General features: G+C 38.8%; 2 protein-coding genes across 2 annotated transcripts; one reads left to right on the top strand and one right to left on the bottom strand.

Moving 5' to 3' along the window:
* The first annotated feature begins 1,502 nt into the window (after positions 1–1,502).
* LOC140928163 (uncharacterized) lies at positions 1,503–2,402 on the top strand. The gene has a single exon (XM_073377874.1). The coding sequence runs from the start codon at positions 1,503–1,505 to the stop codon at positions 2,400–2,402; it is 900 nt and encodes a 299-aa protein (XP_073233975.1).
* A 10,669-nt stretch (positions 2,403–13,071) lies between these two features.
* On the bottom strand, positions 13,072–17,855 carry LOC140937273 (uncharacterized). The gene is made up of 2 exons (XM_073386816.1): positions 17,197–17,855; positions 13,072–13,852 (listed from the first exon to the last, which is right to left on the bottom strand). The coding sequence occupies exons 1-2, from the start codon at positions 17,825–17,827 to the stop codon at positions 13,788–13,790; spliced, it is 696 nt and encodes a 231-aa protein (XP_073242917.1). The 5' UTR covers positions 17,828–17,855; the 3' UTR covers positions 13,072–13,787.
* Positions 17,856–25,139: the final 7,284 nt, after the last annotated feature.

Genomic DNA, 25,139 nt, shown 5'->3' on the forward strand with positions numbered 1-25,139 from the left:
ATAAAATAGTCTCGAACAAGAAAGAAGTTCTTGAAGCCTTTCCGGTTGATGACCATTCAAAGGAAATAAAGGAGCTGAACTTAGCTGTAGATCCACTACCTATTGAAAGAGCTCTAGGCGTGATGTGGTGCGCTGAAAGTGACAGTTTCCGGTTCCGGATTGAACTTCATGATCGCCCTTTAACTCGAAGAGGTGTATTGTCCACTATTGGCTCCATTTATGATCCTAATGGGTACCTGGCCCCTGTTACACTCAGAGGTAAACAGATTCTTCAGCAGATGTGCAAAGACAAGTTAGATTGGGATAGCCCTGTTCCAGAGTATCTACACCCACAGTGGGAAAAGTGGCGGCGAGAAATCGTACAGTTGGAGAAACTAGAGATAAAGCGATGTTTCAAGCCAGACAACTTTGGCCCAGTGAAAACAGTGGAGGTCCACTATTTTTCAGATGCTTCAGTGGAAGGTTATGGTCAATGCTGTTATCTAAGATTGATTAACGAACTCGATCAAGCTCATTGTTCCTTCATCGTCGGAAAAGCCAGGGTAACCCCCCTTAAACACAAGACTGTTCCAAGGCTGGAGTTAGCTGCTCCTACCATCTCTGCAAGAATGAGTGAGTTCGTGAGAAATGAGTTGGAGTACCCGGAGATGAAAGAGTTCTTCTGGACGGATAGCCGAGTAGTTCTCGGATACATTAACAATGAAGCCAAGAGGTTTCACGTTTATGTTGCTAACAGAGTGCAGCAAATCCGAGACCTAACCGATCCCAACGCATGGTTTTACGTAGACACAAACAACAACCCCGCAGACGAAGCATCAAGAGGACTCACCGCAAAGCAGCTGGTTGAAGGATCTCTGTGGTTAACTGGTCCAGAATTCTTGTGGAGAAGCGGACCCTGTGAACCAGAAAACGTGGAGCTGCCTCGCCTTCAAGACTCTGACCCGGAGGTGAAGAGAGTGTTTGTTTTGACCACGAAGGTCAGAAGTGTTGCTCCATTTCCAAATCAATTTGAAACAAGCAGGCTAGATGGTGTATCTAGCTGGTACCGTGCTATAAAGGTCATAGCTCTATGTTTACGTCTGAAGTCCAAGCTTCAAAGAAGGGAAATTAAGAAACCCGAGAGTCCAGTAACAAGGTCAAGTACAGAAGTTGAGAAGTCAATACTGAGAGTTACACTTCCAGAGCTTCAGGAGGCAGAGAAGACCATCATCAGATGTTTGCAGTACGAACATTTCCGTGAGGAACTTCAAATTCTCCGCGTCTTAAATGTAACCAACGGAGAGACAAACAGAAACTAAGCCAGAAAGAGGAACCAAGCGTTACGAAAGACCAGTTCGCTGTACAAACTGGATCCGTTTGTGGACCGTGATGGCATAATTCGTGTTGGTGGTCGTATCAGAAGAGCAGATACACCAGTTGATCTGAAGCATCCAGTCATTATTCCGCGAAAAGGACACTTGACTGAACTGTTGATTCAACATCACCATCTCAAAGTGAACCATATGGGTCGTGGTATGACGCATAACGAGTTGCGGCAAAGTGGCTTTTGGTTGATCAATGGTTCATCAAAAGTAGCGAGGTTTATATCGAGTTGTGTGACATGTAGACGACTGCGTAGGCCCACTGAGCAGCAGAAGATGGCCTGCCTTCCTGACGACAGACTTGAACCAGCTCCTCCCTTTTCGTTTTGTGCCGTTGATTACTTTGGACCGTTCATTGTCAAAGAGAGAAGAAGTGAAACTAAACGCTATGGAGTATTGTTTACATGTATGGGGTCACGAAGTGTTCATCTAGAGACTGCCAATTCATTGGAGAGTTCTTCATTTATCAATGCATTGAGACGTTTCATGAATCGGAGAGGTGCTGTGAGACAACTGAGGTCCGACCAAGGGACAAATTTCATTGGTGCACGAAGCGAACTGAAAGCAGCATTATGTGAGATGAATCAAGATCATGTTCAAGACTATTTGCTAAGGAATGGATGCGAGTGGATTCCATTCAAGTTGAACGTACCCCATTCTAGTCACATGGGCGGGACATGGGAACGTATGATTCGTAGTGTACGCAACGCACTTGAACCACTACTGTTACAAGCTGGCAGCCAACTTGATGATGAGACATTGCGAACACTCTTGACAGAAGTCGAGTGCATTATTAATTCAAGACCCCTCAGCGTCGATAATTTATGTGATGCAGAAGCGCCAGAGCCGTTGACTCCTAACCATCTTCTTACTATGAAACCTAAAAGAGTGCTACCGCCCCCAGGAAAGTTTCAAAGAGCCGATATGTATTGTCGTAGACGTTGGAGAAGAGTACAGTATCTTGCAAATGAATTCTGGCTGAGATGGCGGGGCAGAGTATCTTCAAATGTTACAAGTCAGGCAAAAGTGGGTCCAGCCTAAGAGAAACCTTGCTGTTGGTGATATAGTCATCTCTAAGGAAAGTGAAAACACGCGCAACAAGTGGCCACTTGGCAAAGTAGTGCAGGTGTACCCAAGTGACGACGGATATGTCAGAAAGGTCAGGTTGCTGATGGCAGACGGGAATTTGGATGATAGTGGCAAACGCCAACGCCCACCATCATATTTAGACAGACCTATACACAAGCTCGTTCTATTGTTGACTGCAGATGAAGTGTTCCAGGAAGATGTCTTTCACGAGGAGACCAGGGAAGTCCCCATCGAGGAGCCAACAAAGAACAATTGAAAGACGTTGCAAGGGTTTCATTGTCAATGAACACTGTAGCGAACACTTGATTTTGATTAACTCATTTAACACTCATTCGCTGTTGCCGATCAATGACTTGAGCTTTCGAGATTCTACTGTTTGAGTATCGAACTGATAGTTTGATGAACGTTTAGCCTTAGGGACTCATGTAGGTTTATTGTTTTGTCTTAACTGCATGACATGCAGTTGAGGAGCCATGTTACTACAGTAGTGCTGTAGTAAGGAGTTTTCAGTATTTATGGTCAGCGGTTGTTACCATTTTGCTTAGGACTCGAGCTAGTTGCCGCCATGTTCTTGTTTATCACATGTGTGATTTAGGTTTACAATCCATGTAATCCTTCGCTCATCTGTATCGTGTAAGGCAGACTAAGTTGTTATCTGAAGAACTATTATCTGAAGAACTATTATCTGAAGAACTGAAGAGTTAAAGATTATTTGGAGATAAAGGAAAGATCTGACGATTCAAGTTTTTCTCTTTTTTCTTGTGAATAACAACGAAACTCCTTCGGATGCCAAGTACGACTTTCGAGGGCAGCCACAATACAAGTGCGATTGTGAGTTAAGTTTCCCTTGGAGAGCCCAGCCATCGTGACTTGTCGAGCAACAACCAACCGATTTTCTTGAAAGGTCTCATATTTTAAGCAAAATTTATTCAACTTCAGAAGGTTCGTGTGAAGTACAAATTTAATTACCCAGGCCAATTCTTACATATGTTTTAGCACAATGTTTAAATAACAATTGACTTGAGTTTCAGGCAAAACCAAGGTGTAGCACATGCCTAAAATATAAAACGCAACTTTCAGCCTAAATGTAAATTTCGTTTAGTCGAAAAGGAACCCAAACTAAAATAACATCGTTTATCTTCCAGATTATCGTTAAGATAAGAATTCATCACCAAACCAGAAGTAGAACCCTTTATAAATTGATTTATCGGGAAATATTTTACCCCGCTTTCTTCCTGTGTACGTGCGAGCGAAGTTTTGAGACTGCCTCATTTTGCCTCAAATTTTGGTTGTTTTCAAGTCGCCGACCACGAAAATTGATTTTGTCGATTTTCTCCAAATCCAAGCGGCCTTTTTTTAAAAAAATAAACTACACCACGTTTAGTTACTTACTTATGCCTATCTATGGACAAGATATGAGCGAAAATGATTTTTTGACTGTGGCCGCGAAATTTCGATTTTGCTCGATTTTTACAGACATTTGCTCTAAAAACCCTGCTTATTGCAAAGAAAAAAATGTAAAGGCTACTTTGAATCGACCCTGAAAGCAGCCTGATGTTATTCTTAAAGTGACAGGTTCACGGTCAAAAGCATGCACAGTAATTAAAAATACTTTTTCTCCAATTTATTTTTAATTCTATCGGTTAATAATCGCACTCACATGTATCTCAGCGATCTCAACGTGTGTTTCAAGCTAGAAGTGTATTTCAGAGTAAAATGAAATAAGATGGAGGAGTACTAAAATCGCAGAAAAATTAGTGGATTATGCCAACACTTACTAGACTTTTCATAGTCCCCTATTTCCCCGTAAGATCGTCGAGATCAAGTGCTACGCGTTACTGGTTGCCATCTTGGATGAGTGTCAAAACTACTTAGAGGGCGGGGGGCGGTTTGGGAGGAAGCGAGAAAAATGGAGGGACTGTAATAACATCACTGCGGCTCGCGTTCAGGAGACGTGACAGGAATTTCACGCCTTTTACCATGCATTAATTAAGAAACTCCGCTGGCGATAACAAAAAAAAAACATGCCAGACACATTTAGCACCGATTTCGCGTGCTTACAAATATCTCCTTTCGAAACAGTGGTTTTAAACAACTTCTGGAACATTCATCCAAATAGTATCGGCAAACATGCACAGGTGAAACATTTTCCTAATGACATCGCTAAGCATGCTCGGCTCACCACGATTAAACGATTAAACCATCCGATAAAAAGCCAGGCATTTCTGACAGGTCGTCTCTCTTGCGTCGGCGTAGCGTTAAATTTCAATTCGCTTGGCAGGAACGGTGTTACAACATTGCCCTGGCAGTGCTGCTTTAATATAAAAGCACGTTGACTCACGTGATTTATCCGCAAAATGCCAAAATTCCTTCGTGTGTTTGCGCAATGTGCCTTATGGTATTCTGACAGCGTACGTTTTATAGAATCGACGACTTGTCAACGCCTTGTCAGTGAACTAAACCCGTTGTCAACGCAAATTAACATTCATTGTCTGATGACCAATCAAACGCCTGGTACAACGCGCTCCGTGAACGCGAGCTGCAGTGATGTTAGGGACGGACCATTAGAAAAGTTATGGGGGGGGGGGGGGATTTTCGAGCCGCAGGAATTTTTTTTTCGTTACCAGATTCCTTGTATGATTTTTTTTTAGGCCATAGCATGAATATTTTTTTAGGATTAATTGGCGTGGATGATTTTTTTTCCCTTGCGTTAATATTTTTTTGTAATTCGCCCGCCCCCCCCCCCCCCCCCATAAGTTTTCTAATGGTCCGTCCCTTATTACAGTTCCTCTATTTTTCTCGTCCCCCTCCCCCTAGAGCTACATGTATAGTCCCCGATGCCCGCCCCCGCGGTACATTTGAAAATCAACATGGCCGCCATTAACGGTAAGACGCGCTATGTGACGACGATCTCACGGAAAAATAAACAGTCTAGCCAACACTACCAACGTTGAATTTATTGTTGACCCGAAGGTTTTATTTCATAGTTATTAAATTTACAGCTATTTGCAAATACTTAAGTTGAGCAAGTGCAAATGACTGCCAGGAGAATGCGCAGATTGGTTCCTTGACAACATTATGGCGTAATCACATTGCTTGCGTGGACGATACAGCATGTCTCGGCAGAAAAACAGCATTTTGACGAATGAGCATGCACTTAACCGTGAACCTGTCCCTTTAATAAAACCCCTCTGCTTTCTAATCCAGTAGCTCTGATCAAGAAAACAATAATTGCTCATCAAACAGTTTAAGCTGTCAATTATTCATAACTGGTGCAGAAACCATTCAATTTATTTAAAAAATGCTAAAAACGAGGCTGGAAAGTGGAAAAAATATTTAAAAGTAAAAATAAAAGGACTGGAGGTGTGTTTTGGAATTATATATTTTCTTACATTTATTTTTCTCTCGTTTTTTTTTAATTTAAGAGACAATTGGAATCCATATTAAAGTTATGACTTGCGTTTGTTTTTTTTAACAGCAAACGTTTTAAATTTGTATTTGCCCTTTGTTTTTAACGCAGAGAAAACACGGATACGATAGTTTTGAACGCTTGTAAGTTTGAATTTTGAGACCGATGTAAGAGAATATCAAAAAAGCTTGTGTTATCGTTACATATCGCAATGAATATATGAACATAAAAGAAAAACAAAAACTTACCATTGCCTGAAAGGTTTTCTAGTGGTATGGTTGTCGCCGTAAACGGCGACTGTCACAGGTCTACAGGTCTAATACTTTTACAGATTTGTTGATTCATCGAAGTTAATATAGAATATTTTGGTTTTCCGATACATCTCCTCTAAACTCAAACAAATTAACAGTCACATATTGTTTGGCCTTCTGTGGCTTACGCATCTGTTATTGAGCGCATGGAAAAGAATTTGCGTCCCCCCCCCCCCAAAAAAAAATAGAAACAAACTAACTAACTAACTAACTAAATGAAAACAAAGAAATTATCCGCTTCTTCTATCAGATAGCATTGTTCATCCTTTTTTTCCATCTGGAAACGGTGTGCGCATTTTGTGTTCGAGGCGTTCAGAATTCAGGTAACGGTGCAAAGCAAACTGAAAAAAAAACAACAACAACAAAAACAAAAAAAAACGGGGAAACAAGCTATATCGTATCTTACGATCGTTCTTTAAGGTTACGAGACCTTTCTTTTGATCAAAATACTGAGCAAAGGTTATTCTTCTTACAGGTAACTGTTGCGGACGACACAAACGCAAGAAACAATAACACCATCGGCGAAATAACTCATCACAAGATGATTTTTTCTTTATCCGAGTGTATCATCTTGCTTACTGTATTCACCGCCGAGTGTGTTGCTATCACGGTGAACCTCCTTAATAAAGAACAATAATAATAAACAAAGATGATTATGGCGATAATAATTCATATGATGGTTTAACAGAAACTTCAAATTGGCTGTAAACAATCAAAATATATATTCCTTTAATTTGGATATTAGGTCAATAAAGGCCTATAAACTGAACTTGCACGTATTTGAGTTTGAAAAAAGTGTTGAAGGCAAACCGAAGAAAGGCCACTTGCCTTGTAGCAATAGAACATGTTCTCGCTAGTTGAAAAGGAAAGCGAGTCAGATCAAGCGAGTGATCAATAAAATCGCCTCAACCTTTGAATCAACTCGCTAAATTAAAAAAAAAAAAAGTTTTTTAATTGTCTATAAATGTTAAAAAATTTAATTACCTCATACTAGAGCTATTGAAATATCAATTATATGTGAGAACATCTGAACAATCAACGCTCTGGTGACTGTTATGTCAAGTAGTACAAAAAAGTCATAAAATAAGGCCTGGAAGGTACCGAGAGATGATAAATAATGGAGCTTTCAGAATTTAAAGATAGTGGGTATTTTTCTGTTTATTGCTGTCGCAGAGAACCCATTGAAAAACGCCAACAAAAGGAAAAAAACAACAACAACAACAACATCAACAACAACAACAACAACAAAAAAAAAACACGCGCGCACAAAGACGTGCATCTCTGAAGACACTTAATGTTGTCAATGGTTGTTCCAAGTTTTGACCGTTCTCTTTCTGAAGGGCACATAGCACACACACACAAATACTAGTTCAAGTATGAAATTAAATTCTATAGTCCTGCATTCACAACCAGTAGAACGAGTAGCAATTTTTAGACCACACCATCCCCATACTTAGATAATCTTTTAGCCTTTCTTATGAGAACTTTGGTAACAGATAAGAAAACATCTGTAACAATATTATTGAAATCAATAAAATCGAAAATTGAGCTGGCAGAATATTTTTTAATTAACTGTAGCCTGAATTTCATCCGATTACTTCGAGTCGTTATTACTCCCTCAGTAACGTCTGAATCGACCGGCCGTTAATGCCGTCCAGTGACGTCACTACTCCTTGACCTTTGCTTTAATTCATGCAAAAAGTAAAACACCATTTTCAAGTGGCAAACCGAGAAGTATCGTTTAGAAATGTCTGCATGATACAGAACTGCTTTATTTTTTTCGATTGTAATTCATGTTAAACGTTCAAACTATCAACTGCATGCAGTAAAAATCTGAATCGGATGTACTAATTCTATAATCAAACTCGGTCGCAATCACGCAATGAAATAAACACACACACGACACACACGGAACACTTAGTTCAAAAACACAATGATTTGCTTTAATTGAAAACCTTATTTGGTCCTTAACGAAGAAAAAAACAAGGAGACAAGAAAGAAAAGCTAACAGAATCATTACACTTGACGTTAAAAATAGCAAGAAGGTCGAATTATAACATTGATCTCAGAAAACTTCGCGTAAACAAAATCACCGGCCGCCGCGACAAAGCGGCTCTTAATGAAAAACCTACCGACTCTCCGCAATGATTCTTCATTCGCAGTTTAATTTAGCATTTCAGTTTCGAAGACAAGGGCAATTTTGCTGTTTAAGATAAAGATTAAGCTTATCGAAATGTTTGAACTAAACGAAAGAATGCCAGTGATGCGATCCGCTGAATATCAAGCGACAATCCCGCCAAAATTTTTCATAATTATACATAATTATGCGAATGTTTAGGCAATCAACCAATCAAAATCACTACCCGGTTTTCGGGTAGTGAGTGACGTCACTGGACGGCATTAACGGCCGGTCGATTCAGACGTTGTTGAGAGGAGAAAACGACTCGAAGCAATCGGATGAATTTCAGGCTACATTAACTGCCACTCGCGCGCGTGTAAATTACGCATGCTGACAAATCTAGCTGGAAATGGATCTGATGTAGACGGCTGTTCGATTCAGTTTACCAATAACCAGTTCATGTTCACCTTTTAGGATTTGTAGAGTTATCATGCTTTAAAAAGGGAAGCAGATCATTGCGAGGCAGAATTTATTTTCATCAATAATACCGCGACGTAAAATTTAAAATTGCCGCCCACCCGGCTTGGACTCTGAACACTGCAGTACTGTACTTTGAAATGAAAATTACCGCAAAACCGCATCACCCCAAACCATTGCGATCCCCTCTTGTTTCTGTGTCTTGTCGCCAAGAATTCCCCATATAGGCCTCGAAATCATGCTAAGAACTATCTCGACAAAGCGCCGTAGGGGAATAAGGAACTTGCTTATTGCCACAGATTGTTTATACATTGATGGACCCATTATAGAGAGAAGGTCAACTATAAGCTTTGATTTCTAAATCTATCTTTATTTACAGAAGGCCTATTTAGAAGAAAATCAAAGCGAGGTTATTATTTTTTTTCGCCAATCATATTCTTCTTACAGTAGTAAGTTTGTAAGACATATCTAGTAGCAGGAAGATCTCAGCTGCAAGCTGGTTATAGTTTTTCTAAGGCGATCTCCTCTTTATGAGTACAATAAATTCTATGAAAATTGCATCAATGACGCTGGCTTAATTACTCGATTAAATAACATATAGCAATATGGATAACTGGTAGGTTAATAGGTTAATAATGTAGGTTACCGGGTATCGTATACAATAAAAGGTAACGTTACAAAGTATATCATTTAGTTACCTTTCAGTGGAAAATTATTTTTAGCGTCTCTTTCTTAACGCTTACATAATGACAACAGAGCTTTTTTAAACTCTGGAATTCTGATACTGTACACAATTGGATTTACAAGGGAGTTTGCATGAAGTAAAACAAGCAATGCATTTTTTAAACGGATAGGTTGTAAGGGAAATAAAAAGGAATATAAACTCGGGGTTGAACAGGCAACACAAAAATATATATTATATGGCAGCCACAACGCTAAAGATACCAAAGTTGTTACTAACAATGTCACAGTAAGTTTTCTTTGTCGTAAACTAGCTGCAGCAACGCGCTGAGGATGGGCTCTACAACGAAACTTTAAGAAAATAAGTGTGTAAGAAACGAAGATACTAAAGAGACACAAACAACAATATACTGGAAACGAAAAATAGTACTTCCGCTCGTTTGAGACCAGGTAGATTGGTAATTGGAGAATCGCTTGTACAATACCAGGTAAAACCCAGATAGCAGCAATTGCTAAGAAGTAGACCCATGTTTTGGTGACACGATGTCTAAATGGAAAGAAAGTGGCGTGAAATCGCTCTAAAGAAATCACAGCAATGTTTGTCAGGGAGACGAGAGGGAAGAAATAACTGCCAGCTAATAGTAAAGATTGTACTTGCGAAGAATAATCGATTTGTACGAAGTTACAAGCCATCAGAGAATAGATTTGTGCAACACTTCCGGAAAATACTCCAACAAACAGGTCAGCCACGATCAAATGTATAACCAGGTACAATGAACGAGTGCGAAGATTGCTGTTCTTTATAAAAATGACTATGGTAAGAAGGTTCACTGTCACTATAGCAACAGACTCGGTTAGAAAAAGAACCAGCCAGGTGATGCACTCGGTAGAAGACAACATCTTGAATCCTTGTTCGTTTTAGCTGGTTTTAGCCAGAAAACTGTCGAAAAAAATGCTCGGATAAGTTCATTGTCATTAGGGGAAGTGAGCGCAACTTGACCTTATTTTAGATTGATATTGAAGTAAACATTTTTTACACGCATATCTGCAATTCAGCCTCTGTACATTGCTTGTGTGTGTGGTGCAGTGAGGAGGAAGGATCACTCAATTAGATGAAAACCCCGGGGGGGGGGGAGAAAAAACCCTAAAGGAGACCGATCTGGGAGTGGCCCAAGCCTTTTTTGACCCCTAAAATAGACCAGAGACCATGTTAAAACACAGACAATTGAAAACAACGGACAAAGACGTTTCCTTTAAGTATTGATGTTACAGAAAACTTGGATTATATGAGTGGAGTAAATAAAACGAATTAAAAATATACATATCAAATATATATTTTTGTATTTTTTTGCATGCAACCCTAAACGAGACCTTCACGGCTAAATATGATGGCGTTTTGCCCAGAACACCCCGAAGTGAGGCCAAAATCCGAAATTTACACCCCTAATCGAGACGACGAGCATCCCCACCCCTTTTCATATGCGGAGGTCCCCCCGGGATAAAACTCTTTTGAAAATACTATTAATTCGTAAACACTCTAGCCAAGCGAACAAAATAACATCTCCGACAAATAAGTAGGCAAACTAGGATCTCTCAGACAAAGGAGGGGTATAAAACTGGTTTCCTTAAATTTTTAAACAGTTTTGAGATTCGATCACCTGCATCTAGATGTTCAAGAAATCGAGACACTAACTTTATAATTTCAAATTTTCTATCTCTACGAAGACAGGAAACAAAACACATCCGCTTTTTTCAGATTCTAACAATATCTTTAGACTCTAGCTTTTCTATACCTTTTCCCCCCAAAATCAAGTGACATTTTGAGAGCATAAAGTAAGATTAAATGTGCGTTAGGGAGATGATAAAACTGAAACCTGCATCAAAATTTAGACTAAATATAAAGTACTGTAAGGCAGTCTGTTGAGGTCATGATGATAGCATAACAAGTACTCTCTTTGAGTTAAATTTTTTTTTTGTTATACATACCGGTAATGCAAATGTTGTCGACGGACGGAGAAGCTGTTTTTCCTAACCATGCACTGCACTACTAAAATCCAGAGGGTAAATCGTTCTTAAATATTCTCTTGTAATTCTAAAGCCAATAAAGGCTGTACACTTTAGCAATATAAGTGGGAGTTTACAAAAGCAATAAACATTCACGTTATATTATGGTACACAACTAATATACGGCCGGCATGCTAGCACTCAAGAATATCATCTATCATCAGTAATAAACTATTTACATCCCTCTGCAGAAAAACCAGATAGATTCACGAGTTCAAAAAGTTATTTACCATAACAACAACGTGTTTAATTACTGTAAATTGAAATGTAGATCTCAGTACTAAAGATATAAAATCCAGCACGTAAGATAACTGTGGGCCTACCAATTAACAGACCTTTTCACGGCACCCATATTGAATAAATATATATAAACTGCAGTGTTTTACAAGGATTTCTATCACCGAGAAATGTGGTATCTGAACACACGTAAAAATACGATATTTTTACATGTGAAATTATAAACCAATCACATTTCAGTAATTTGTGACGTCATTTCTCTCAGGCGCGGGAAAATCACAACGCGCCGGCAGCTTGCAGCTTTGACGATTTTTTTATATAACATTTTTCACGAGAAAGGTACCCCTTTCGTATATCTTCTATTGACAAATGGTACCCCTTTCGCATACTTTGTTAGGAACTTTGCATCCCTTTTAAGTGCTGTAAATGCACTGCCGTTTAAATAGGAATCAATCACAAAAATAGAACGTTTTCTCAACTTTATAAAGCCATAAGGCAGACCCAAATGACAGATTTCCCTACCCTTTCGTATACTTCAACGAGTAAAATCCCTATCATTTCCTATACCTGAAGCCTTAAAAAGATACCCTTTACAGCCTTCCCCCCAGGGGGGTCAATAACTGCCCATAATCATTAAAAACCTATAGCTCTATAAAGCCAGGGTGAAACGAATGTTTTTCATGAGACAAATGTGCTGTCGCAATTAGTAATAATCATGGCACTTTTTGTTAAACCTGTCACAATTTGTGAAAAACCGATCGCACTTTCTAATACCTATTACAGTAGGCAATGAGCCGTTTCGTTCTTATGGAGGCTGAAATTTTTAGTAAGTGTCCATTGCACTTTGCAATAAACTAAGTAGCCGTAATTTATGATAATTCCAGAGCAGTTGGTAGCTGACCATCACTAAACTCGTCGTCTAGGAAAAAAAAAAAAAAAACAGAAAAACCTCAGAGGGCTGGCCCCCGATCCTTATACGTCCGAGTATACGTCTGAGGGATAAGCGCATATCGGCAGAATCACAGCACTGAGACGGCGTTATTAAAAGTTAAAAACGATCTTCTGCTAAATATGGACAAAGGTCACGTCACATTGCTTGTTATGTTAGATCTCAGCGCTGCGTTTGATACCGTAGATCACGGTATTCTTCTGCACAGGCTGCAGTCCAAGCTCGGCCTTCGGGATAAGGCTTTATTATGGTTTAAATCTTATTTGGCTGGAAGAACGCAGCAGGTCTCAGTTAACGGATCGCTCTCTGATAAATTTAATCTGACTTGACGGGTCCCACAAGGTTCTTGTTTGGGCCCCCTCTTATTTACCATCTACGCGAGTTCGCTGTTTGACATCATGAAATCCCATCTGCCATCCGTTCACACCTATGCGGACGATACGCAGCTATATATATCGTTTAATCCCGTTGATAAGACCAGCGAGGCTGATGCTGTGATTGCGATTGAGAACTGTATTCGTGACGTTCGCGCATGGATGAGAGATGATAAGTTAATGCTAAATGACGATAAAACTGAGTTCTTGATCATTGGCACGGAACGACAGTTATCAAAGGTGTCCGTTGACAAGATCAAGATCGGCCAAGCTGAGGTATCGCCTGCCTCTTCAGTGCGCAATTTGGGCACCTGGTTCGATTCTCATCTGGACATGTCGACTCATGTGACTAAGACTTGTGCTAGCGCGTTTTATTATTTGTACAATATCCGGCACATTAGGAAGTATTTGTCTCGTGAGTCCACCGAGAGGCTTGTTCACGCGTTCATCACAAGCAGGCTTGACTACTGTAATGGTTTATTGTACGGTGCTCCTGAGTATCAAATTAAGAAACTTCAAAGAGTCATGAATGCCAGTGCTCGATTGGTTTACTACGCACCTAAGTATTGTCACGTTACTCCTTTGCTAAGAGAACTCCACTGGCTACCAGTGCGCTTGCGCGTAGATTTTAAGATTCTCCTTGTTACATTTAAGATTCTTCATGGTGTTGCGCCTAGCTATCTTAAGGATCTTGTCTCTGTCTTACCGGACTCACGTTACCAACTACGCCGTAACAATAATGGTATATTATTAGAAAGACCTCGGCTAAGAACGAAGAAGACTTTGGGAGATCGCGCGTTATCGATGGCTGCCCCCTTTTTATGGAACAGTCTTCCTCTGCCAATAAGACAGGAAACATCAATCGACTCTTTTAAACGCTCTGTTAAAACATATTTATTTTAAAAGGCTTTTAGTTAGATTATTTATTTATTTATTTATTGTAATTTTACCGGTAATTTTACTGGTTTTTAACTTAGTTATTAATAATATTGTAATGCGCTTTTGAGTATTTTTATAGAAAAAGCGCAATATAAGTATTAAATATTATTATTATTATTATTATTATTATTATTATATCGAGTACCAAATCTCACATGATAGAAACTCCAAAAAGAACCAGCTCTTCTTTTCTAATGACACTCAGCTTTAAGTCAACGAATACAAACCAGTTGCACTGTCCCACATCGCGTCCACTTTGTATAATACGCTATCAACAACGATCCCCTGTTTATAATATCCTAATTATCTACAAGTTAGCTAGAACAATCTGCTATTATTGCTGTGGTAAATTTAAATGCATTTTAACCCTCGGACGTACAAGGGGTTGGGGGTGGTGGTCGCCACCCAATCCTCCCCATCTCCTTTAGTTTTTTTTCCGAGTTTTTTTCCTAGAGGGTAAAACATCAGCACCTAATGTTTTCAGTACATGTTCGTTTATTCTTCGCGCGCATGTTTAGTCAAGTTCAGTGATAGTCAGTTTCTATAATTAAGAGATATGACGTAATAATTAAAAGGTGCTCAAGCCATTGTTTTTATTTTAACTTTTGTCAACAATAAAATTAAAATATGTGGCTAAAATCATGCAAAGTGCTCATTTATGTGTTATTGTTCATGTCAAGCACAAAAATATCGCCATTTCTCGCAGTTTTAACCTGACTTCTAAATCTTGGTAACATCTAAGATGGCGACCTTTGTTGGTGACGTCACAGGCCTCCAGAGGCGCCACCACTCACAAAATATACCTCATCTTGTTAAGAAGATCAAAGGCTTTCCACTGAAAGTAAAATCGTTTCGAAATACTGCAACATATCAAAAACTCTGGGAAAGGGTTCCATTCATCCCCCTCCCTTGTACCACGGTGGGGGTATGGATTTGCGTGTACGTCCGTGTAGAAGGGGCGTACATTAAGAAAGCTGAATAACTGCTTTAATTCTCTTAAGATTAAAAATATCGTGTATCTTCTAGTTCTATTGAAAATTTCAAACAGTTTAGATGCATTTTAAAGACATTTCTGAACATGGCGTCCAAACTCGTTAACTAGTATGAGTGACAAGACGAGACGCCTGGCTTGTCTGGATTTAAACAGAAATTTCAAATATAGAAGAGTAATAAATGATGATAATGGCGATAATAATTCATGTAATGCGTTGCCAGCCCCCCCTGGTTTAACAGAAACTTCAAATTGGCTGTAAACAATCAAAATATATATTCCTTTAATCGGAATATTAGGTCAATAAAGGCCCATAAACTGAACTTGCGCCTTTGTTCGTTTGAAAAAAGTGTTGAAGGCAAACCGAAAAAGGCCACTTCGCTTGTAGCAATAGAACATGTTCTCGCCAGTTGAAAAAGTAAGCGAGTCAAATCAAACGAGTGATCAATAAAATCGCCTCAACCTTTGAATCAACTCGCTAAATTAAAAACAAAAAGTTTTTTAATTGTCTATAAATGTTAAAAAATTTAATTGCCTCATCCTAGAGCTATTGAAATATCAATTATATGTGAGAACATCTGAACAATCAACGCTCCTGTGACTGTTATGTCGAGTAGTACAAAAAAGTCATAAAATAACGGCTGAAAGGTACCAAGAGATGATAAATAATGGAGCTTCCAGAATTTAAAGATAGTGGTTATTTTTCTGTTTATTGCTGTCGTAGAGAGCCCATTGGAAAACGCTAACAAAAAGGAAAAAAAAAACAACAACAACACACAAACGCGGGCTCAAAGACGTGCATCTCTGAAGACACTTAATGTCGTCAATGGTTGTTCCGTGTTTTGACCATTCTCTTTCTTTATTGCATTTCTCTTAACACCTTGCGATAATACTTATTACAGGGGGTGATGTTAATCAAGATACCGTTTTTATTTTTTTATGAGACGGTCGCACACGCGGGCCCGGCTTAGTATGGAATGGCCACGGTAATTCTTACAAAGGTTCCAAGCCTTCATAACACTAAAGAATGGAAAATGCACATCACAATAAATTGATTTTTGTTGTTTTGATTAACATTTTCCAAGTTATTTTAGCTTTGACTGTTTTTTTTGCTTTGGAAGATAATTGAACAAGAATTATTTGGTTGCTTCTGGCTCCACTGCTCTTTCATAACGTCTGCGAGAAGGCGATGAAAAAAAAAGCAGCTTTAAGAAAAACGCATGAGTTCAATTCTAGTGAAATGTGTTAGTCTACCAGAATTACATTCCAAATCAAATTGTTTACTTAAAAAAAGGTCTAACATTAGGTTGCCACAATACTGTAACCCCCTGGTGACACTAAACTGACAGATTACATTTAAAGATCATATCATGCAGATTTTCAGGCAAATTTTGCATGTGCAAAAGGAAGCCTGAAAAATTATTCTGCACAATAGTGCATCAAAATTAACCCAAATACCGAAACCGCAGTGTTTATATATCAAGTGCGTAGATATTAAGCGTGCGATAAGCATACGATCATAATACCGCGACGTAAAATTAAAATTGCCGCCCACCCGGCTTAGACTCTGAACACTGCAGTACCGTACTTTGAAATAAAAATTACCGCAAAACCGCATTACCCCAAACCCTTGCGATCCCCTCTTGTTTCTGTGTCTTGTCGCCAAGAATTTCCCCATATTGGCCTCGAAATCATGCTAAGAACTATCTCGACAAAGCGCCGTAGGGCAATAAGGAACTTGCTTATTGCCACAGATTGTTTATACATTGATGGACCCATTATAGAGAGAAGGTCAACTATAAGCTTTGATTTCTAAATCTATCTTTATTTACAGAAGGCCTATTTAGAAGAAAATCAAAGCGAGGTTATTATTTTTTTTCGCCACTCATATTCTTCTTACAGTAGTAAGTTTGTAAGACATATCTCATAGCAGGAAGATCTCAGCTGCAAGCTTGTTATAGTTTTTCTAAGGCGATCTCCTCTTTATGAGTACAATAAATTCTATGAAAATTGCATCAATGACGCTGGCTTAAATAAATTAAATAACATATAGCAATATGGATAACTGGTAGGTTAATAGGTTAATAATATAGGTTACCGGGTATCGTATACAATAAAAGGTAGCGTTACAAAGTACATAATTTAGTTACCTTTCAGTGGAAAATTATTTTTAGCGTCTCTTTCTTAACGCTTACATAATGACAACAGAGCTTTTTTAAACTCTGGAATTCTGATACTGTACACAATTGGATTTACGAGGGAGTTTGCATGAAGTAAAACAAGCAATGCATTTTTTAAACGGATAGGTTGTAAGGGAGATAAAAAGGAATATAAACTCGGGGTTGAACAGGCAACACAAAAATATATATTATATGGCAGCCACAACGCTAAAGATACCAAAGTTGTTACTAACAATGTCACAGTAAGTTTTCTTTGTCTTAAACTAGCTGCAGCAACGCGCTGAGGATGGGCTCTACAACGAAACTTTAAGAAAATAAGTGTGTAAGAAACGAAGATACTAAAGAGACACAAACAACAATATATTGGAAACGAAAAATAATACTTCCGCTCGTTTGAGACCAGGTAGATTGGTAATTGGAGAATCGCTTTTACAATACCAGGTAAAACCCAGATAGCAGCAATTGCTAAGAAGTAGACCCATGTTTTGGTGACACGATGTCTAAATGGAAAGAAAGTGGCGTGAAATCGCTCTAAAGAAATCACAGCAATGTTTGTCAGGGAGACGAGAGGGAAGAAATAACTGCCAGCTAATAGTAAAGATTGTACTTGCGAAGAATAATCGATTTGTACGAAGTTACAAGCCATCAGAGAATAGATTTGTGCAACACTTCCGGAAAATACTCCAACAAACAGGTCAGCCACGGTCAAATGTGTAACCAGGTACAATGAACGAGTGCGAAGATTGCTGTTCTTTATAAAAATGACTATGGTAAGATCAAAGAAGGTTCACTGTCACTATAGCAACAGACTCGGTTAGGAATATAACCAGCCAGGTGATGCACTCGATAGAAGACAACATCTTGAATCCTTGTTGGTCTTAGCTGGTTTTGGCCAGAAAACTGTCAAAACAAATGCTCGGATAAGTTCATTGTCATTAGGGGAAGTGAGCGCAACTTGACCTTACTTTAGCTTGATATTGAAGTAAACATTTTTTACACGCATATCTGCAATTCAGCCTCTGTACATTGCTTGTGTGTGTGTGGGGCAGTGAGGAGGAAGGATCACTCAATTAGATGAAAACCCCGGGGGGGGGAAGACTCTGCATATGAAAGGGGTGGGGATGCTCGTCGGAAATTTTGAATTAAACCCCTAAAGGAGACAGACCTGGGCGTGGCTCAAGCCTTTTTTGACCCCTAAAAGAGACCATGTTAAAACACAGACAAATGAAAACAATGGACAAAGACGTCTTCTTTAAATAAAACGAATTAAAAATATACATATCAAATATGTATTTTTATATTTTTTTGCATGCAACCCTAAACGAGACCTTCACGGCTAAATATGATGGCGTTTTGCCCAAAACACCCTAAGTGAGACCAAAATCCGAATTTTACACCCCTAAGCGAGACGACGAGCATCCCCACCCTTTTCATATGCGGAACTCCCCCGGGATAAAACTCTTTTGAAAATACTATTAATTCATAAACACTCTGGTCAAGCGAACAAAATAAGATCTCTGACAAATAAGTAGGCAAACTAGGATCTCTTAGACAAAGGAGGGGTATAAAACTGATTTCCTTAAATTTTTAAACAGTTTTGAGTTTCGATCACCTGCATCTAGATGTTCAAGACATCGAGACACTCACTTTATAATTTCAAATTTTCTAACTCTTCGAAGACAGGAAACAAAACACATCCGCTTTCTTCAGATTCTAACAATATCTTTAGACTCTAGCTTTTCTATACCTTTTCCCCCCAAAATCAAGTGACATTTTGAGAGCATAAAGTAAGATTAAATGTGCGTTAGGCAGATGATAAAAGTGAAAGCTGCATCAAAATTTAGACTAAATATAAAGTACTGTAAGGCAGACTGTTGAGGTCATGATGATAGCATAACAAGTACTCTCTTTGAGTTAAAATTTTTTTTTCGTTATACATACCGGTAATGCAAATGTTGTCGACCGACGGAGAAGCTGTTTTTCCTAACCATGCACTGCACTACTAAAATCCAGAGGGTAAATCGTTCTTAAATATTCTCTCGCAATTCTAAAGCCGATAAAGGCTGTACACTTTAGCAATATAAGTGGGAGCTTACAAAACCAATACACATTCACGTTATATTATGGTACACAACTAATATACGGCCGGCATGCATGCTAGCACACAAGAATATCATCTATCATCAGTAATAAACTATTTACATCCCTCTGCAGAAAAACCAGATAGATTCACGAGTTCAAAAAGTTATTTACCATAACAACAACGTGTTTAATTACTGTAATTTGAAATGTAGATCTCAGTACTAATGATATAAAATCCAGCACATAAGATAACTGTGGGCCTACCAATTAATAGACCTTTTCACGGCACCCATATTGAATAAGTTACATTTAAGAAGTATTTTTGGGATGCCCAGGGGGCATAAGCACATTCCGATGTATTCGCTTAGTATTAACGCGCGTCTTTCGGGGCATTTTTCTTAAAGTTTTCGTATAGTATGTCTTTTTGAACAATAAGATTGTAAAGGGAAAAAAAAAATAAATAAAAAATAAAAACACGTTGTGCCGTGTTAGAATGTTATAATGATCGCCTTTTTCCCGAAAAAGATTTGTGATATTTCTAATACTAAGCGAGTACTACGGATCGTGCTCATGCCCCTTGGGCATCCCATAATACTCCTTAAATCGAATTAATTCAATATGGCCGCCGTATCGGTAATGAGGTCTATTGTGACATCATTTGTTAAAAGCATGATTAAAAAGCTGTTGAGTGATCAGGGTTATTAATTACAAAATTAAAAACAAAATCAATGAAATGAGCAAAAAATCAAGGGCGAAGGATAGGTACTTTTAATTCCTTCTAGTAGGACGTGAAAACCTGAAAACAAAGTGAGAAAGAAACCATCTGTTAACCAACCGTTCATAATGTGATATAGTGCAGCGTCGCTCGAACCAAAATCTCGTGCTTTTCCGGTGTGCGTTTTTCTTATCTCCCGAAAATGTTGACAATGCAGGCTTTAACCCCATCAGCAAAACCACTGGCTCCTTTTCAGACGTTTATTACTTGTCCAAAAAGAAGCCAGATAATATTGATTAGTCAAAATTGCTACTTCACATCATGTCACTAGACCTAGATCATTGAATATTTATAGTGAATTATCATGCCTGTGATCACTAAGGTAAAACCAGATTATTTAAAGATCGGTACTGGCTGGTCAAATAATACTATTGGCTACTCAAAATTGCATTTTCAGGTCGGTAGTGTATAGTGGACAGATCTATAAGGCCCGGTTCAGAAGCCGAACTTTTCATGAGCCGAACCTAACACTTTGAATTAAGTATATATAGTGAAAAGTTCGGCATCTGAATCAATAAGGAACGCCTACTTTAATCTGGAACGGCTCAGCCGTTCTTCCCGCCTAGACTTTGAAACGGCTTTCATTCAGACCCCAAACTTTTCATGTGCCTAACCTATCTAATGCATAAATCATGATAACGTATTTTACAGGCAGTTTGACCAAATGAGCATTTAGATAGTCGCCGGTATTCAGTTCATTTTATTTACCTCTATAATAAAGGATAAGATAATAACACTATGCACTATGCAATAGAAGAGACAATACATTCATTTAGTGACGCAAGCGAGAAGGCAAACACACGTCAACCCATGTAAGGGAATCCAGATTCTGGAATCCGACAAATTTTTCCTTGTGGAATCCGGTATCCCACTAACGATTGGATTCTAGAATCCAACGTTCCACTGACAAAGACTGGAAACCAGTAAAGGAAACCGGAATCCAAAGCGCGGAATCCAGAATCCAAGACTGTCCTGGATTTCCTTATATGGGGCGAGACACAGACGCCATTTAACGTAAAAACGGCCTGAACCAAAGCACCAGTGGTGGCACAAGTACAAAGAGCCGAGTTTTCTCTCTCTTTATCTTACAAGTTTCAGCTTCTCTCTTGAATTAATTTTGCTACAAATAAGATAGACGAAATTGAAGTAATTTTTAGTAGGACGAGTTCCGTCGTCGAGAGCAGTTGGAACAAGAGTAAAAAGTCTAAAAAGGTTTGCCGTTACTTCTTTCGGATCCTCTCCCGTCCTGTTACGGAAGTTCATTATTAGCATTGACGTCGGCAAGATCACGATCGCGAAGACTTGAGCCGCTAGGGCAGCAATTGCTACAGAAAATCTCGACGTGTAGAGGCCATGAACTCCTTTTTTTCGGTATTTTTCATTAAAGCTCTTACTTAACTTCGCTAGCAGGGGCGTAGCTTCCTGTGCGTACTTGAGTAAGTTAAATTCGATGTCCGAGATTTCTGGCCATGATCCAGATTTCAAGTACATTATAGCCTTAAATCGCTTAATGACTTGGTTTTTGTCCTTTTGAATTCAGAAAACCTTGCTTTCCGCGACAACGTTGGGCGCGCGAAACCTAATGGGGTGCGAGAAAGAACAGCTGAGAGGGGAGAGGAGAGGGAGTCGGATGAAAACGCCAGCAGCTATGCAGAACGCCATAGGTGCTTAGCAGTTCTTTTCTTTTCGAGGGTCTCAGTATCTTTTGCGCTCTTTCTCCTGCTCCTCTCGTTCACAGTTGAACTTTAGTCTTGGAAAAACATGGGTGATTTGGGTTGTAAACTGCTTTATGGAATCATTGTTAAAACGACTAAGTTATTTCAAGAAATCTGTTGAACATTGTGTAGTCATCCCGGCTATAACCTGACTGGCCTCAAAATTCTTGGTTCAACTTCAAATGAGGGAATCATGATTCTAGTTTTTAACCAGGCGAAACCCCTATTTTAGAATTATAATGCTGATCAGAACTGATGCACACGAAAAGAAACAGCCCAAACTAGTCTCAAATCAATAACCAAATCGCCCAAAGTAAGTTTGTTTAACTCGCTTCGCCAACTCGGTACAGTCATAATTTCACTCACGCGGTCCAACTTTTATGCAATGCTAATGGCTGAATATTTTACGCGCGTTTTTGTGAAGGTGCCTTTTCCTTCTTTTTCCTTACAATAGATTCTCACGAATGTTTGCGAGAAAATACAATAATAATTCAAATTTATTCACCCATGCGCAAATACGGCCAACATGATTTTTGAATTTTTTTTAACGGCATCGTGTGGTCAGGTGGTACTCTTTCACTGAAAGATTGCGGATCGCTCGCATTCAGTTCAGTATGAAAACCGAGGAAATTCAAGTTGCCAGGATGACTTTATGAACAGTTTAGAAGATCTCATCATGAACCACTGCTAAGTCTCACGAACTCACTGAAAATGTATCATGTGTCGATTCTGATCGTAAAGAGAGCTCGGAACCTCAAAACTATCCCTGCTTCTTGACCAACCGACGTGGCGATATTATTGAATTGGTTGACGACTTGGTATTAAAAGGGTAAGTAGAATCTATAATTTTATAGTTAAACGCCACGATATTTGTCACAACTCAAATGTTTTCAAAGTTTTGTGAATCTGCGCAGGAACATATATAGCTGTCTTTGCTGACGAGCCTAAGACTGTTCGATGAGCTGCTTGGAAAACCGTGGACCAACAATCTCACATTGATCAATCCTTAGCTTGTCCAACTTAGCCTGCGAACGTACAAAAATTCCCTTTAATTTTTGTTAGGTTTATTTTCATGCTTTGATTGATTATTTTCTTGCTTTTCTCTATAAAGAGTTTACTTTTATCATAAAGTGCATTAAATAAATTGCACCGCCTGACGCCGCGCTCCCAAAGAAAAGAGCCAACATTGAAACATGAGGGTATGAAAAAATGAGAAATTATTACCGTAAAATTCCACCGTAATACCGTAATATTACCGTAATATTTGAAAAATATAAGCCCCGGGGCTTATATTTTTCAAAGGCCCTTTTTGAGGGGCTTATTTTTGGAGAGAAATTTGCGTTTCAAAATCGATTGGGCTGGCCTTATAGTTGGAAGGAAATTTACCGTTTTTGCTTTGTTTTACTTTTTCATTGCGGGCAATTTCCAAGTACAAGCCCCCTGGGGGGCTTATATTTGGAGGGGCAACTTAACAGAGGGTTTTTTGCGTCACGAGTTTGAGGGGCTTATACATGGAGGGACTTATTTTCGGAATTTTACGGTATCTAAAGTATTGCCTTCAGCAGCTGTACCTTTGCCTTTGTCCTCTGGAAATTTAACTCAGTCATATTTTCTTAACACAAGCTTTTTTTTAATTTTCTTGCCACCAGCTGCACTGTGTTGAGATCACTGACATGCATGTATTAACCGTGGACGATTAGGGCACAAGGAAGTCTGATAAAGAAAACAGTGAAGCAGGGATCAGAGTCTGTAGATGGTAGAGGTAAGTATTTTTGAAAAAAAAGATTCGTCAAATCAAATCCTGATTCAGGGTCGCACATTTTCGGATAGACTATACATAATGGGGTAGGGGCTCTGAGAGGCCAGCGGCACATACCCAGTAAAAATTAACCCAGGTTCCCTTCCCGGAATGTACCCGTCTGGTGAATCCACGGCAGGGGAAGGTCTAAGCTATGTGGCATTTTAGCAATGTAAATCATGTGCAATAGTTGACTTGAGTCAATTGGTCTCATAAAAACAAAATTATGAAGTTATGGTAATATCATAGAACCACCTGGAAACTTTCACAGGCCTTCTGATAGAGTACGATCAAAAATCAGAAATCATGTGGCTTTTTTCAGGGCAGATTGTGCGATACGGATAGGACTATTATGCGATAAATTATGCGATTTTTTCAGGGCTAATTAGCATTGTTTAACCAAGTTTCCAAGAAGAAAAATCACTTTAATGTTGTTTAACAGGCAAATTGAATGCAAAAGAATAATTCAACATCTATTTTAAAACAAAAGAGTCTAATGTGTCCAACTACCTTGACCCCGAAATGAGAACAAATAGAAAGAATGAAAAAGGACACTTGTTAAATATTACACGACGCCGTTAGACCGCTGACCACGCTGCTTGTCTCTGAAATCAAAATGGCTGCCTATGTCTTGGGTATATACTTCATGGTGGAAAGCCACAAGTGCACCGGTAATATACACTCTGTGTAGTATGTAATATTGTGTCTTCTCCCTAATAGCTAGTGGTAGTTACTAGTAATTACTTGTATATACTAGTAGTTACTAGTAGTTAGTGGTAGTTATTAGTAGTTACTGGTAGTTACTAGTATTTAATGGTAGTTGTTAGTAGTTACTGGTAGTTATTAGTAGTTACTGGTAGTTATTGGTAGTTACTAGTAGTTGCTGGTAGTTACTAGTAGTTGCTGGTAGTTACTAGTAGTTGCTGGTAGTTACTAGTAGTTACTGGTAGTTACTAGTAGTTCCCGGTAGTTACTAGTAGTTATCGGTAGTTACTAGTAGTTACTGGTAGTTGGTGGTATTTATTGGTAATTACTAGTAGTTACTGGTAGTTAGTGGTAGTTATTAGTAGTTACTGGTAGTTACTAGTAGTTATCGGTAGTTACTAGTAGTTACTAGTAGTTACTAGTAGTTACTAGTAGTTATCGGTAGTTACTAGTAGTTACTAGTAGTTACTAGTAGTTACTAGTAGTTACTAGTAGTTGCTAGTTGTTGTCGGTATTTACTAATAGTTACTGGTAGTTATTAGTAGTTGCTGGTAGTTACTAGTAGTTCCTAGTAGTTATCGGTAGTTACTAGTAGTTCCTAGTAGTTATCGGTAGTTACTAGTAGTTACTGGTAGTTGGTGGTATTTATTGGTAGTTACTAGTAGTTACTGGTAACTGTTAGTAGTTACTGGTAGTTACTAGTAGTTACTAGTAGTTACTAGTAGTTGCTAGTTGTTGTCGGTATTTACTAGTAGTTACTGGTAGTTACTAGTAGTTGCTGGTGGTTACTAGTAGTTCCTAGTAGTTATCGGTAGTTACTAGTAGTTACTGGTAGTTGGTGGTATTTACTGGTAGTTACTAGTAGTTAGTGGTAACTATTAGT

Source organism: Porites lutea, chromosome 1 (genome assembly GCF_958299795.1).
Source record: "Porites lutea chromosome 1, jaPorLute2.1, whole genome shotgun sequence".
Lineage (NCBI taxonomy): Eukaryota > Metazoa > Cnidaria > Anthozoa > Scleractinia > Poritidae > Porites > Porites lutea.